At 41.1% G+C, this 16,864-nt stretch overlaps 1 protein-coding gene and 1 pseudogene across 1 annotated transcript; both read right to left on the bottom strand.

Moving 5' to 3' along the window:
* Window positions 1–1,025: 1,025 nt before the first annotated feature.
* Window positions 1,026–2,932, bottom strand: LOC130868446 (reticulocalbin-1-like; annotated as a pseudogene).
* A 9,515-nt stretch (window positions 2,933–12,447) lies between these two features.
* Window positions 12,448–12,891, bottom strand: LOC130868444 (profilin-2-like). Its single transcript, XM_057760671.1, has one exon. The coding sequence runs from the start codon at window positions 12,889–12,891 to the stop codon at window positions 12,448–12,450; it is 444 nt and encodes a 147-aa protein (XP_057616654.1).
* Between the last annotated feature and the right edge of the window lie 3,973 nt (window positions 12,892–16,864).

The following is a 16,864-nucleotide window of genomic DNA, read 5'->3' as shown; positions in this document are numbered from 1 at the left end:
AAAAAACAAAAACACAAATATGTGGATTTGTTGTGTGCACTGGTAGGTCCACAAAGAAAAATACAAAAGTCTTTATGCCATTTACAGTAACAGCTCAAAATATAAAAAACTAGAAATACCATGTCTGCTTCAAGGTCAGCCACCTGGGACAATACAACATTCACTTTTTCAGATTTTTTCTTCACCACTGTTTAACAGTGGCAACGAAAAAACTCCCAAAGTCTAATAGTTCAAACATATAGCAGTTACTATGTACAGTGTGTCCCCACCCAGTAACAGAACATGTTCACTCTTACCTCCTCTTTCCTTTCAACTTAAATGGAGGAAGGGGGACTAGAAAGTCACGTTGTAGCAATGAATCCCCTCAGAGAACTGTAATTTGCCAAGATTTTAACTGCCTCAGGGAAAATGCTACTGGAATAAATAGTGATATCTATTTTCCAGCAAATGTGGGGTGAAAACTGTAGGAGAAGGGCTGCTTGTTGGTTCCTGGCCACCTGGCTAGCTTAGACCCAAAATAATCACGCAGAAACTGTATTAATTAAATCACTGCTTGGCCCAATAGCTCTAACTTCTTGTTGGCTAACTCTTACATCTTAATTTAACACATTTCTACTAATCTGTGTATCGCCACGTGGCCATGGCTTACCAGCTAAAGTTCCCAGTGACTATTTCCAGCAGCTCCATGACTTCTCTCTGACTCCGCCCTCTTTCTCCCAGCATACAGCCTAGCTTTTCCCACCTAGTTCTGTTCTTCCCTGCCATAGGCTCAAAGCAGTTCTTTATTCATTAACAAATAAAAACAACACATAGACAGAAGGACCTCCCACACCAGAAAACTAATTTCCCCGTCCTTTTTTTTTTTTTTTTTTTTGAGACAGGGCCTGCCTGGTATGTGCCACCACCGCCCAGCTTCAGAAAACTAATTTCTACCCCCAATTTGAGGTATAATCTCACTGTTTAGAGACACAGCTGCTATACACTTGACAGGTGTAGCAATCACAGAGACTACCTGAAGGATGCCCCTAATCAGTCAGCAACATTAAGATGAGCATTTTTGAAAATTCATTGTGAGTTTTTGTGAGAAGTTCCCCATAATTGGTAGTGTGGCTTCCCACAAACATGCTCTACTTGTCTAAAATCTCCTCCTTGGTTAGCATCTCATTCTTGGTTTTGTCTGCCTTGTAAACCAGGTGCCAGGCTGTGGCCTACATATGGACATAGTCCTGAGGCAGGATCCAGTGATGAATCTCAACCTTGTCCACTTTTATCGTCCTTGTGCTGATCTCAGAAATCATTGAACTATTCCCGTTAGGACACAACTCAGTTTGGCTCAGGACTGTTGTCTTTGTGGGAAAACATGTCTGTCGTATACTCGTTCTGGTCCACAATACCATCCCCGTTCTTTTCAGTGCCCTCCAGCATTTCCAGAACTATAATCTCCTGCTTATGTTCAAATTCCTCTGGGTGCAGACAGGAAGTGAACTCCTTCAGAGTAGCTGTCAGGTCACTGTCCTGATTTGAAGCCCTAAATCTTTTCTCATCATATGGCAGTATCTTTTTTTTTAAATTTTAATTTTATTATTTTTTTTATATTGCAGCTCCTCACTTTTATTCTTTTTTAAAATTAATTAATTAATTAATTTAATTATTAAAGATTTCTGCCTCTTCCCCGCTACCACCTCCCATTCCCCCCCCCCAATCAAGTCTTCTTCCCTCCTCAGCCCAAAGAGCAATCAGGTTTCCCTGCCCTGTGGGAGGTCCAAGGACCACCCACCTCCATCCAGGTCTATTAAGGTGAGCATCCAAACTACCTAGGCTCCCACATAGCCATTATGTGCAATAGGATCAAAAACCCATAATTTTATTATTTTTTTATTTTTTGAGACAGGGTTTCTCTGTAGCTTTGAAACCTGTTCTGGAACTAGCTCTTGTATACCAGGCTGGCTTTGAACTCACGGAGATCTGCCTGTGGCAGTATCTTCTTAAAGGTGTGATGGTAACCCTCAGCAGGGTTTCCTAGGTAGTTGATGTGGAAATCCCCTCTGTATGCTGTGATTACCATTAATAAATAAAGAAACTGCCTTGACCTGTTGATAGAACTTAGGTAGGTGGGGAAGATGGAACTGAATATTGGGAGAAAGAAAGGCATAGTCAAGGACACACCATGGAGCCGCCACTGCTGCCTCTAGAGATAGACATGCTGAAACTTTGCTAGTAGGCCATGACCTTGTGGTGATACACAGATTAATGGAGATGGGTTAAATTAAGATGTAGGAGTTAGCCAATAAGAAGTTAGAGCTAATGGGCCAAGCAATGATTTAATGAATGCAGTTTCTGTGTGGCTATTTCATATCTAAGCTAGCCAGGCAGCCAGGAACAAGCAAGTGGGCCTTCTCCAACAGACACCCTGCTTATGTTCTTCCCAGGAAATCTTTTTGTCTCTGTTTGTATCATAATCCTTCCAGCCTTTAGCAACATTACCATAGGTGCATCATTTCTGTACCTGGTTGATTCAAACGTTCAGTTCCTTAGTGGTGACAAACCCATTTCCATCACTGTCAACTTGATCAACAATTTTTCTCAACCCCTCCTTGCTCTCTTCCGGGCTTAGCTAATCGAAAGTCTTGGAGGCCTGCTTTCCGAGGCGGGCCTTGTGATCATACTGGAAGCTCTGATTGTTCAGCAGGCTGCCAGTCGCCCAGCTCGAGTCTAGCAGCACCACACGGTCCTTGTGCCCCATGGACTTATCCAGCAGAGCTAGTGCCAGCACCAGCAGCAGTCCCAGAGCTAGTCCCAGGAGGCCACCGGGCGCCAACAGAGGGAGGGGGCAGGGCAGTAGGGGCTTGCAGCAGTGCTGCAGCTGCTGTCTCCTCCCCAGTTGAGGGACACACCCAGCTGGTGTGGGGAGACTCCAGGCTACCCCACTCATGTGCCCATTAGCCAAGGCAATCCCTGTGCTATTTATTTATTTTGATTAATGTGTATATATGTGTGCCCGAGTGTATGGATGTGTACCACTATTGTGAGACACTATTTCTGGAGAAATGTGAACTCATGCCAGATAGGGAACAGTACACCGACCAAAGTGCAGATACCACGAAAGTCCAAGTTGGTAATTCAAGCAACCTTATTTGGGTTACTTACAGGAATATGGATGAGGAGTTGCATATAGGCGCACATATAACTCAAAAACAGCTGCCTTGCCAAAAGCCCACCCCAGCATGAGTGATAGCACATGAAAGCTAGAAACCCCTGGAGCACACAGCACAACCTGTGGACATCTTAAGAGGTTAAAGAATGCCCATTGCATATAGTTCCATTGATCTGTACCTTTTCCAGGAAACTTTGACTACTGTCTGCTTCTTCCAGGCTGTGTGTTCATTTGGTTTCAACAGTCCTTAGCGTGTGTGTGTGTGTGGTGTATCTATATATCTATATAATATCTATCTATCTATCTATCTATCTATCTATCTATCTATCTATCCATCCATCCATAAGCTTGAGGAGGGAGGAGCATAGAGAACCTGGTCAATATCAGGGACCTCTTGAAGCTATTTTAGCTTGTTTACTTCCTTAGTTTAAAGAACTTCTCTTCAGGATAGAACATTCTACCTCCACTTAGAGAACATTTTGCTCTTTCACTCTCTATAAACATTGTTTCCTAACATAGCTAGTTGTATCACCTCCACTTTCACATCTTCTGTCTTGAGTGTCCTTCAAAAATGGAAGGTTTTACTCTCGGAAGAAACTGCTACACAATAACACAAGCATGCAAGTGCCCACTGAGGTCAGAAGAGAGTCACATTCCCCTAGGGCTGGAGTATCTTGATGTGGGTGCTGGGGACTGAACCCAACTGACTGAGCAGTGAGTGCTCAGCCAAACTTTCACTTTTAAAACATGTCTTTTATAAAAAATGTTGTAGTGAGGAACGGGCCTGCTTTTGGTTCCGGCTGCCCGCCTAGCTTAACCCCCGAAATAATTGCACAGAAACTGTATTAATTAAATTACTGCCTGGCTCATTATATCTAGCCTCCTATTGGCCAACTCTCACATCCTGATCTAACCCATTTCTATTAATCTGTGTTCACCACGAGGTTGTGGCGTACCAGGAAAGACCCTAACCTACGTCTGTCTCAGGTCGGAGATTCATGGCATCTGACTGACTCTACTCTTCTTCCCAGCATCCAGTTCTGTCTTTCCCACCTACCTAAGTTTCTGCCCTATCAAAAGGCCAAGGCAATCTCTTTATTCAACCAATTAAAGCAACACATCATACACCAACAAAACAATGCAATAGACTGTCCTTATCCTCCATCTTTTTCTTTTCATAATCTCATTTACCCATAGTCAGTAATGGTCCAAATATATTAAGTTGCAAATTTTAGGAATTAAAAAATAAGAACCCTAAGTTTTAAATAGTATTTATCTCAGTATATTGTTATATTTTCTTGAATTTTGTTATTATTACTAAATATCTAACTGTGTCTAATTTCTAAATTAAGCATTTTCATAGATGCATATGTATATAAAACAGTACTTCACACTCCCCAAGGTTTCATTCATCTACTGAGGCCTTCCAATTTATTCCCACAGATAAAGGTAGAAAACTACTAATCCTTGCTTATTTTCAATGGCTTTAATATAAATTCAGTTAAGAAACTGAGTTTCAATGGGATGTTCTTCAAACTGAGGAACTTTAATGTATACTCAGTGATCCCAAGGCTCTCCTACCCCAGGCCAATATCTGAGGTTGAATTTCTTCAGTGTTGGACCAGCAGACATGTGGCTAGGAACAATTCTGAATGACACCTAAGGTTAGACTGCATTTAGTGTAGCGTTGCCCAAGTTCTTCATTCAGTTTGCCTTTGTGGTGACTAATGCTGGATTACCAACAAGCAATACTGAATGTCAGAGGAGCTCTGAGTACCGGTTGTGGGTGATGGACTATCAAATGAGTCAAGACTAACTCGGTAAAGTCTACTTGCATCTCATCACAATTCAGATCCTGGTTATGAAGTTCATGACCCAGTTGTAGTATTTATTTCCTATTTATCCACCTAAGAACAGAAATAGGCAGAAAAATGACTGGCCCAGCTCTCTAGGTAAATGTGAAGCAAACTGATCACCTGCTTGTTCCTCATTAAAAATTTTAGCATCCAAAGACCACGATGAAGGCCGTTACCTGACTATTTCAGCTTACTGATGGTTAGTAGACTTCACTCAAACACTTAGAAATGGAAAAGATAAATACTAGGGTTAGAATGTTCATGTGATTAACTATAGTTATGCCCGAGGATGGGAACTTTAAATGATGTGTGATTATGAGTGAGCTGGCGCCCGACCACGTGGGGCTTTTTAGAGCCCTTTAAGGCTCTGGCCAGTTGGCGCCGCGCTGCGTTCATTTGGACTTAGATACCCACACCACCTAGTGCCCCCGCCGCGCGCCCGCTCTCCCCCATGTCCCGGCCGAGAGCGAGGGGATCTAAGAGCACTTAAGCGCCCCCGGCAGGGCTTGCGCCCGCGCTCCATCCCGTGGCCGCTGTGTCCTCTGCTCACGTCTCAGGTCTGGACCGCAAGCCGCAGCATCTTTGCGCGTCCCTGTTCCGCGCACCCCGTCGTCAGCTCCCCTCCAGCCTGCCTGCGCGCTTACGTCAGATTCACAGCCACCTCTCCAACCCCCAGCTCATGTCTCTGCCTCCTTGACAGCTGGAAGCAATTTTAGAGGACAATGTCCCCTCTCCCAGCAGAGTTTGCCCTCAGGTTTAGGGACATCATTTAGGGATTGGTTATAATTGGTATGTGGTTGAGGGATGGGGGATGTATTTTATAGGCTCAGTGGTGTTCTTGAATAAAAAAAGTGAGATGATTGGTGATGGGATAATAGATTGGTATTTGTGGTTATTGTTTTTAGACAATTATATTGGTATTGATTCTTGTATATTGATACAAAGTTAAATTATATTAAATATTGTATGCGAGTATGCTTCTACCTCTATTTAAAACATTTTTTATGTATTGATATAGATTGTATTGGTATATATATTTACTATATTGCAGTGTACATTTCTACCTCTGACCAAGATACTTATACATTGTTTACATTAACTCCTGGCTGGCAGTTGTGAGTCCACCAAAAAAGAAACAAGATGTGATTGCCTAGCTAAAAAAGGTACTGAGCCATGTGGCTAATATAAATAAAAATAATGGGATAATGTAAGTTGTAAGAGTTAATAAAAAGTCTGAGATACTAGGCCAATCAGTTTATAACTAATGTAGACCTCTATGTGATTTTTTTGTGACTTAACGACTGTAAAAACCGGGCAGGACAAAAAACTCAGTCAACAGTGAGCAAATGTTGATAGTGTTTACTCAGAGTGGGGTTAATGCTCTGGTCAAACAAACAAATGCCAAAGAAAAGATGAAGAGAAACTGCTAAGATCAGGGGAGAAATTGGTAATATAAAATTTTTTAACAATCCCCCAAATTCAATGAAGCAAAGAGTTGTTTCTTTGAAAAGATTGGCAAACTCTTGGCCAAACTGAGCAATAGTAGAAGAAGAGCCAAATGAATAAAATTATAAATAAAAGGGAGAAGTGACAACAGATGCCAATGAGATCCAGAAAATCATAGGGACGGACCTTAAACACACATACTCGACTAAACTGGAAATTTTAAAGAAATGATGGATTTCTAGATGTACTGGATGCACAAAAATTTAACCAATATGAAATAAATGTTTAAAAAAAGCTATATGCAGCAACATGGTTAAAGTACTAATTTAAAAGGCTCCCATTTAAAAGAAACCCAATATCAGCTGAATTCACTGAAGAATTCTACCAAAACTTGAAAGAACTAACACCAACACTTCCCAAACTATTCTCCAAAACAGGAAAGGAATAAAGGCTTTCAAGATCTCTGTAAAGTCAGTAATTACCCTAATACCAAAACCAGATAAGGATATAACTAAAACCAGAAAATTAAAAGCCAATCTCCCTGATGAAATTACATATAAAATTTTTTTTTAAAATATTGCGAACTGAAATCAAGATCATGTCAAATAGATCATTCCTTATGACTAAAGTAGGTTTCATCAGAGGTGCAGGAAAGATTAAACATCTCTCAAATTATTTACCTGGATTCCAGTTATTCCAAATATGGACCAGAATATGAACAACCTCTTTCAACCTCTTTTATTCCATCACTTTTTTTTTTTGGTTTTTCGAGACAGGGTTTCTCTGTGGTTTTGGAGCCTGTCCTGGAACTAGCTCTTGTAGACCAGGCTGGTCTCGAACTCACAGAGATCCGCCTGCCTCTACCTCCCGAGTGCTGGGATTAAAGGCGTGCGCCACCACCGCCCGGCTGTTTTTTAAATGACTTTTTCCTTATTATCTATTTCAGGAACAGTTACTCAGATTGAACTTTGCAGAAACATCCCCTTCAGAAGCATGCAAATGGTCTAAGGTTAAACAACTTTGGCAACTAGCATTGTGCATGTTTGTTTGTTGTTTAGCTAAGATATTAAAGGCCCTAGCAATTGCATATGCTATAATTTCAGGAACAACTTATAATATGATAATATAGCTTAATATATATATATATATATATGTACAATAACTCTAAGAGTGTCTTCTAGTCAGGTGGTCAGATCATAATAATGGATTATGTGTTTAGTGGGGCATTCATTATATTTCTAGTCACCTGCTTTTCCAAGTGTTCTCCTCTGACAAGTGTGAGCAGACAGAAGGAGAGACACATAGAGCTCAGCATACATACTCCAGAGCAGTTTGGAGGACATGCAGCTTAAGCTGGTCTCTCACATAATCCATATAGTTCACCTGGGGCTTGCCACTTGATGAGATTATCCTGACCTTTCAGAAGTGGGAGAAGTTAGACAAGGATTGGGGTTTTTGGTAAGAATGCTTTGGGGATCCCCACTACTGGATTTTTCAGCAGTTGTATTACAGAATCTTTAGCCCAAGTTTGTTAGTTTTTCAACAGAAGTGTTAATTTTTTTCCCATTGTGCACTAATATAATAATTGTGGTTTTAAGAAGCCAAGTTCTGGTAGCAAAATGGGGTACTGTTCTTTTCCTAAAATATAAGAGAATCAAACTTTCTAGCTTCCAAGCTACTGATTCCATATTATGTCTTTACATATATAGCAATAAAAGACCTTGAGAACCTGGGCTGTGGTTCCTGCCGGATCTAGAAACAAGCTTATGGTTGTAGCAGGATTGGGGGCACTGCTATTTATTTCTTCATAGAATAAATAGACTTGGCAAGAAGTGGGTAAGAAGACATGGCTTTATAAGTTATAGAAACCCTTTCAAAGGACAACACAGTCTTTTGCTCTGGGCCTCAACAATATTCCAGCCTACTCTTCCGTTTTTCCATTTGATGTCCTTTAAGATGAGAATAGTGAAATTATCAGGGTTATAGGTGCCCAGCTGACAGTCCAGTGTGGCAATTTCCCTTTGAAGTAATGTCATTTTGTCTGCTTTCTGCTGAGTGTCTACATAATGCATATCCTTTTGGAACAGTAGATTTCAAGATAAGAGCACATCTGAAACTCCAAAGAGAGGGCTGTTCACACATTTATTGATCATTGAACCTGTATTCTTGCTCACCTAATGAGTCAAGAAAAGTTTTCTTGAACCTCAATTGTAAATTCATATAAGTACACTGGCCATTTTAAATCAATGAGGCCTATCTTTCTTTTTCCTTTAGCTTTTCGAGACAGGGTTTCTCTGTAGCTTTGGAGCCTGTTCTGGAATGAGCTCTTGTAGACCAAGCCGGCTTTGAACTCACCTGCCTCTGCCTCCTGAGTGCTGGGATTAAAGGCATGGGCCACCACTGTGCAAGTGAGGCCTATCTTTTGCTTCATTTGACTTTTTCCTGAATAGTCATGCTGGCCTCTGTCTATTTATTATCTGGAGAATACTACAGTTGAAGCAAGTGTTGGTCCTCCTCCTGGATGAAGTAGTAGGTGACCTTGTGTGCAAAGGTTCTCTGGATATTTCCCTGGTACAAAAAATGAGTATGGTAAAGGAGGGTCCAAGTAATACCTTGACCTGTTTAAGTTATATGAATAAAGAAGTAACAAGAAAACGGATCTGAAAACACAAAATGGGATCAGATTAGGACCAACAGGCAAAGACTACACCTCCTAGCGATAGCAGATACCATAAGAAATATTTTACCTCATATCCAGTCAGTGGGAACAGTATCTACTGATCTCAAAACAAAAGCAAAGATGAGAGCCACAACAAGAGGAAGGCAATGAGTAACAGAACATTTGGAGAGATGACACTTTGTATTAACCTCTTTCACCTTTCTACTTCAACAAAACATCATTTGATTCTTTCTACAGCATCTGCCATATTGTGTCTCTTTGTGTAGGTGGATTCATGAGGTCCTCTCTTTCTTATGCCAGAAGAGAAACTCTATGTTTACCTTCCCTTCCATCTCAACCTAACCTAAAACAAGCCTCGCATCATAGTAGGCCCTTGTAATTGTATGTTCATTCTTTCACTCATGCTTTCAATCAATACCTTTTATTCCCTGTTATGTGCTAGGCATCTTGCTAGTCACTGGAATTAAAGCAGCTACTGTAACAGTCAAACATTCATATTCTCATGCCACTTACATTATTTTATAGGACACCAACAGTAAACAAGTAAGCCAATACAGGAAATGTAAGGCAGTAAAACTACTATTAAATAAAATTAGGCATGGTTGTAGATGGAACGGCGGGCTGCGTTCCCGCCCAGCTCCCGCACGGCTAGCTTTATACCTGAAATAACAACACACAAACTGTATTCTTTTAAACACTGACTGGCCCATTAGTTTCAGCCTCTTATTGGCTAATTCTAACATCTTGCTTTAACCCATATTTAGTAATCTGTGTGGCACCACGAGGTGGTGGCTTACCGGGAAGGATCTTAACCTGCGTCCATCTTGGAGAGGAGAGCTATAGCATCTGCCTAAGGCGTCTGCCTCATTGCCTCCTTCCCAGCATTCTGTTCTGTCTACTCCACCCACCTAATTTTCTGCCTTAACAGGCCAAGCAGTTTCTTTATTATTAACCAATGAAAGTAACAGATAGACAGATGACCCTCCTCCATCACACGGTAGAAATAATAGTAGAATATGTTGTTTAGGCAATATGGCATTCAAAAGTCTTAATAGGATGACTTTTACATAGGGTAAGAACTCTTGAAACCAAGAAAGAATTTTGACTGAAATATCATTGAATCAATCATTTGTTATGCCTGCCATTCATTTTAATCATCTAGTTAGTTGTGTATCATTTGTTTTGTCTATGATAAAAACATGTTGAAGTGAGATTTACTGTTAGAGAAGAATTGGGAAACTTTCAGGCTATAAAAGAGAGGACTTTTAAGTACTAAAAGCTGAAAGTATTAAATATTATGAGAAAGGAATCTAGAACCAAGGCAGGTGAATCTAGCGCCTAACAAACTTCTCCAAATATGGGGAAGAGGGAATATCTTTCAAGGCATATGGCTTGGTGGCCAGGACTAGAAAAAATGGGTAGGATACAGGTTAAAGGTTGTTAGCCAGTAGAGGAGACATAATTTATCATTCCTGAGAACACCATAGGATAAGCTATATGGTATATCATGAAAACACTGAGTTCAATGTGGCTAACTTTCTGGGTATAAGAGAGGAAATATAGATCATATCAAAAGAAGATTAAGAGTAGCTTCCTTTGTGATATTTATTTATTTATTTATTTATTTATTTATTTATTTATTTATTTGTGTGTGTGTGTGTGTACTGATATATAGGTGCCATGGCACATGTGTGAAGGTCAGAGAATAACTCCCAGGAGTCAGTTCTGTCCTGTCACCTTATGGGATATGGAGACTGAACTCAAGTAGTTAGGACTGTGAGCAAGCACATCTACCCTCTGAGCTGGCCCATCAACCCAAGATTAGCTTCCTAGACGACAAGAGTGTCATCATGACCATATAAAAAATCAGGAGCTCACAAGGTGGATGGGGAAAAGATGTATGACCAAGTATAACCCAACTTCCCTATTCTGGTCCTAGAACTTCTATCGATGCCTTTCCCTGATGTCTTCAGGAAATACATGAGCCCTGTGGATTTCTCTACACTTCAGTTCAAGTATATTTATTACAGTCACATTGAGATTTCTGAGGAAATTTATTGTAATAACACACTGCGGCCTGACCTGATCTAGTTAGTGTTTCTCCAGCTGACAAGGATAGGATTTCTACTAAATGCATCCTGATCCCCCTCCCCCCACACACCTGGGCTTCCTTCTCACTCCCAGCCTATTGTCCTTGGGGCTCAGTCAGCTGAAGGTCCAATTAAGTTTCTTATTGATAGGAATCTGGATACCCAAGACTGTCTTCTAATATTTTTTTTTTGCACTTAACAACTAATAGGCAAGGCCATTTATCTTCAGAGCCTCAATTTTCTTCTAATGAGAGGAAAGGCTGCTTTGTTAGTGATTTTATATCTGAGAACAAATACTCCGATAGATTCCCATGCTGGGATCCCAAGAAGACAATGGAGAATTAAAGACATTGTCATCAAGGAAATTATAGCTGAGCTAGGAAATAAAATTAATGTGCATGCCAAAAGTAGAAAAGACCATCAAAAAGTCATCCAATAAATGTTGGCTGGGGTATGATTAAGGGCAGAGAAGTGACCCAGGCAGCTGTGTTCTATTTCAACCAAGGCCAGTTCAAATAGTTAAGGTGACCAGAGAGAGCACCTTTCCTTTGACGAGGTGATGCTTAGACTGTTCTTGAAATTGTGTGTGTGTGTGTGTGTGGTCTTTGTGCTGTTGCTGTTATAAAATTCTGTCTACGGATCTTGAAGGACCCCTTAAGAAGCTTAGTGTTTTTGCCATTGTATAGATAAGGAGACTGAAATTCCAAAAGAGAAACTCAGTAAGAAAAATTAGAGCTAGGTTCAAGATGTTCTGCTTCCCAGCCCACTACTCTCCACCAGGAGCTGAGAAAGGAAGGATCGTATTTTCGATGTAAAAAAAATGCAAATAAAGTCATAAAGAAAAGGCCTAGAAGCCTGATGTCCTAAATAAGTGGTTCCCAACCTGTGTGTCACGACCCTTTTGGAGGGGTCAAATGATATTTACATTATGATTCATAGCAGAAGCAAAATTACAGTTATGAAGTAGCAATAAAAATAATTTTATGTCTGGAGTTCACCACAATATGAAGAACTATATCAAATGTCACAGCATTAAGAAGGTTGAGAATCATTGGTCTAAAGGAACTTTTCAAGCTACGCCTCTCTCTCCATCCCCAAAGACATTTACATGCCTTAAAATTAGGTATGGCATCTTCTTCATTCCTCAAGAATAAGCTAATTTAGTAGGTGAAACAGAACTGAATTCAAATTGCAGGTGAAACACAAGGTCATTTTATTTACTTAGCAGCGGGAAATTTGTTTAAGAATGGCCTCTCTCATGTAGCCTGATATCTCAAAAGCTTTGAGATTGAGAGGTCCTCCTTCGGTCCCCTTTTTCCCCATCACCACAAGGTACACAGATCCCATCTGAACTACTGTCACAGCCTGGCTACTTCTGCTTTGACCTTTGGTACGCAGGTCCATGCTGTTGTTACCCACGGTGAACAGGTTGTCTCGGATTAGCAGGCATTTGATCCCAGCAAGGGTGACTCCCTGGAGAAACAGCTTTTCTCGCTGGTCTTTTGCCAGTAAGGTCTGAACTTCTTCCTGGGTCATCTGGATCAAGTTACCTTCAGGGCAAGCAGCTAATAGCCAGGGTGGACAGTTGGTGACAACTGCTGCATCACTGCATGTCTCCGACTGTAGGAACAATTGCAGGCAGTCTTGCCAGAAGTCTTGGCTCATGTCCTCTGTGCACTGCATAACTGAAGTATGCTGCCTCTATAAGGTGAATGCAGAGTTCACAAAGGTTGGCTCTCACAGGAGGTTTGTGGACAGTTGCTTCCAGATGCCTGATCAGCTAAGAGCAACAGAAGAGTAAAAAGTCTACTCTACTTCTTAAGCTTTCTCTGAGCGGCAAGTTGGTGGAGGTCTAGGGTGAAGCTGTGCCCCAAGCTTCCCGCTGCTAGCTTTGAAGGAGAGGTGATGTCACTGTGGCTTTATGACTTTTATAGCAGTCATCACTGGCCACATCATCAGAAGCCTCTGGCAGTAGCTTTCTGGGGGCTGTCTCTATGTCTCTAAGGTGAGGGAATGGAGTAAACCTTCTCGCTCTCCCAATTACTATGGGAAGAACATCACCTTTCAGTAAGTAAGTAGAAGATAAATATGTAAGAACTAAATTGTAAACTTGAGAGTAAAGCAGGATAGGAGAAATTTACTATAATGAATTGTATTTAGTGGTCTTTTCTTTCGGGGACTTGAAGTTTATGTACATGTGTACCAGTTCACATCTTCTGATGGGACACCACTATCACCCTCTTCTCTGTTTGTGTTTTTGAGCCTTTATGCTGCCCTCTAATCGACACTAACTTTAAATTTAGGAAAGTTTACTCTCATCACTTGTTCAGCTATTATCAAGCATTTGCTATGTGCCAAGCACATTCCTGATCACTTGGGTAGTGCATTAAATAGACAAACCAAGAGTTATGTAACTGACTTTCCAAAAGAAAAAAAGGATATTTATTATCTCTTATGGAAAATATTTTATGAACCTAACATTTTTTTCTAACTTTTCTCATCCTTTTCTTGGATTTCCTACTCCCGTGAGGGGCCCTTTCTGAATTTTGACTGTCCTATATTCATTGATAGGACAGTCTGCTCCAATTTGCTTTAAAGACAGCCACTATAATGAACCACTAATACTAATGGTGTCAAAATCTGTGGCAGCTCTGAAAATTCATTCATTAATTCAGTAAGTACTTACTAATTACTGCAAGCTATTAATGACTGCAAACCAAGCATGACTTAACAGAAAGAAAAATAAGTAAGAGATCACAGATACACCTTGATCTTATCAAATGGCATTGATAACTTTGGCAAAAGAGGCAAACGTAGAGAATGTTAGAGAATCAGGAATGGCTTTATTTTATATAAGGTACTTAGATAAGGATTCTCTGATACAGGGGTATTTGGATAGAGATCTGACACAGGTAAGTCAATAAGTATGTGCATATCAGAGGGAAGAAAACATCCTAGTCAGGAAGAAATAGCAAATGGAAAGGCCTTAGGAGAAATGGCAAGGAATCCAATATGAGCAAAGAAAGAGAAAAAAAAGGAATAATGGAAAGTACAGTTGAGAGGTACTGGGCTGAACTCCTATTTATATCCTCACAGGCCATGATTAAGCATTCAGCTTGTATTTAGATATGGGGACCATTATCATGTTTTATTCAAAATACTGACATCATTTTCGACTACAGAGTCTAAAAGATTCTCTGCAGAGAATAGATTCTCAGAGAACTAGGGCCAAAACATAGAGACCAGCTAACATGCTGTGATAATAATTCAGCTAAAAATCCCAAGGCCTGGGCCAGGATGCAAGTTGAAAAATAGATTTGGAGCCCATTGCAAAGGAAGTGTTTGTTAAATTAGCTGTGTCACATATGAAACAAGGGAAACATATGAAAAAAAGGATTTGGCTCTGAACAGCTGTGCTATAGTTTACAGATTTGTGTTCCTTCTGAAACTATGATGAACCTTAATCCCAAATTCAAAAAAATATTTAAAATTAGCTGTGATGGTGTATGCTTATAATACCAGTACTTGGGAGTCTGAGGCAGGAAAATTGAGCATTTCAGATTCAAACAGACTACATAGTTTGGCACTGAGTAAAACATACAACAACATTAACAACAAAGTTATTCGGAGACAAAGCCTTTAAGAAGTAAATCAGCACCCCGACCCTATTGGTAGCTCACCAAGGCCAGGTGGACTGGGACTGAAAAAGCATGGGATAAATCTGGACTCTCTGAATATGGTAGACAATGAGGGCTGCTGAGAAGCCAAGGACAATGGCACTGGGTTTTGATCCTACTGCATGTACTGACTTTGTGGAAGCCTAGCCTGTTTGGATGCTCACCTTCCTAGACCTGGATGGAGGGGGGAGGACCTTGGACTTCCCACAGGGCAGGGAACCCTGACTGCTCTTTGGACTGGAGAGAGAGAGGGAGGGGAATGGGGCATGGGGAGTGGGGGGAGGGGAAGGGAAAAGGGAGGCGGGGAGGAGGTGGAAATTTTTAATAAAAAAAATAAAATAAAAAAAGAAGTAAATCAGCAAAGGAACCCGACTCTCATGTATGGATTACTGCCCCCAAAAGAGCTAATTTGAACTACTTAGGCCATTTTCCTTTCTTTCCCCTTCTTCCACATGAGTACAAAACATACAAGATGGTCTGGAGTACAGAAGATGCTGTCTCAAAAGCAAAAACCAAAACAAGCAAGCAAGCAAACAAACAAACACATCAAAAAGGGGAGATAGTTGATAAAGTGCTTATCAAAGAAGCATGAGAATCCGCATACGAGGAAGCCAGACATGACTGCTCAATTGTAATCCCAGTGCTGAGGAGCCAGAGACAAACAGGTGCATTCCAGACTCCGCCTTAAAAAATAAAATGGGCGGCACCTGAGGTTATCTTTGACCCCACACATGTGTGCCCATTCACACATGCACACACAGAGACACACAAGGACCACTTGAAAGCAGATCAAACCAGACTCTCTGAAGTGGCTGACAATGGGGGCTGACTGAGAAGCCAAGGACAATGGCAATGGGTTTTGATTCTACTGCTTGTACTGACTTTGTGGGAGCCTAGCCTGTTTAGATGCACACCTTCCTAGACCTGGATGGAGGGGGGAGGACCTTGGACTTCCCACAGGGCAGGGAACCGTGACTGCTCTTTGGACTGGAGAGGGAGGGGGAGGAGGAGTAGGAAGAGGGGGAAGGAAATGGGAGGAGAGGAGGAGGTGAAATTTTTTAATAAAAAAATAAAAATAAAATGGGCGGCACCTGAGGTTCTCTTTTGAGCCCCACAGATGTGTGCCCATTCACACAAGAACACACAGAGGCACACAGGACAACTTGAAAGCAGAGACGACAGCATTCACATCCAGTTTTCACTAGTTCAAACAACTCCAGAACGATGTTTTCACTGAGAAGCTAGAAATGCGGTGGGAGGAGAAAGTTACACTCGAGGAACAGCAGATGGCAGAGGTAGGTGAAGGAAGACGTCAAAGGCAGATCTGAAGGGAAGCCCGAGTTCCATGGGAGCCACCCTAGCTTTAATGTACTACCAGGGATATGTAAATGGAACTCTTGGTTTGAGTTCACAGGACTTGAGATATAAATTTAGGAATCCCTTATCAAAGAGTATGAGCTGAACTTTAGAAGAGTCGGGTAGCTGAAAGGAAGGCTCACTTGAGAATGCGCACAGTGAGCATGCATTCCAATAAGAGCTACAGGAAGAGAGAGTGTTGATTATCACTCAACAATGTCAAATGTTGAGAACAAAATAAGTACCAAGACGAAAGGGGATTAAGCAGCCAGAGTTGAATGGATATAAAAGACAAAATAGAGAAGATGATTAGGAAGCCGAATTTACTGTTCACTAAAGATGATAATTAGAGAACTCTTTTGAGGTTTGAACAATGCAGCCTGTGAGCCTTCTCTTGAGGTTTTGACTAGGGAGATGACAGGAGACATATGAAGGTGGAGAATAGAAGAGACACACCTTTCTGTCACTCAAAAATTATTCAATATGGGCTAGCCCAACGTCTCATCACAGAAGAGCTCCTTAGAAACCCAGCTGCCAGCATAAGACGGCTTATCATGTTGGTACTGTGCCCTTATAACAAAGGGCTATTCACATCCGTGGTTCCA

This window comes from Chionomys nivalis, chromosome X (assembly GCF_950005125.1).
Source record: "Chionomys nivalis chromosome X, mChiNiv1.1, whole genome shotgun sequence".
Lineage (NCBI taxonomy): Eukaryota > Metazoa > Chordata > Mammalia > Rodentia > Cricetidae > Chionomys > Chionomys nivalis.
Note: the sequence above shows the minus strand (reverse complement) of the source record. Positions and strands in the feature narration are given on the sequence as shown.

Coding starts and splice junctions, on each gene's coding strand:
- LOC130868444 (XM_057760671.1), bottom strand. CDS start 12,891: ATGAGCCAAGACTTCTGGCAAGACTGCCTGCAATTGTTCCTACAGTCG.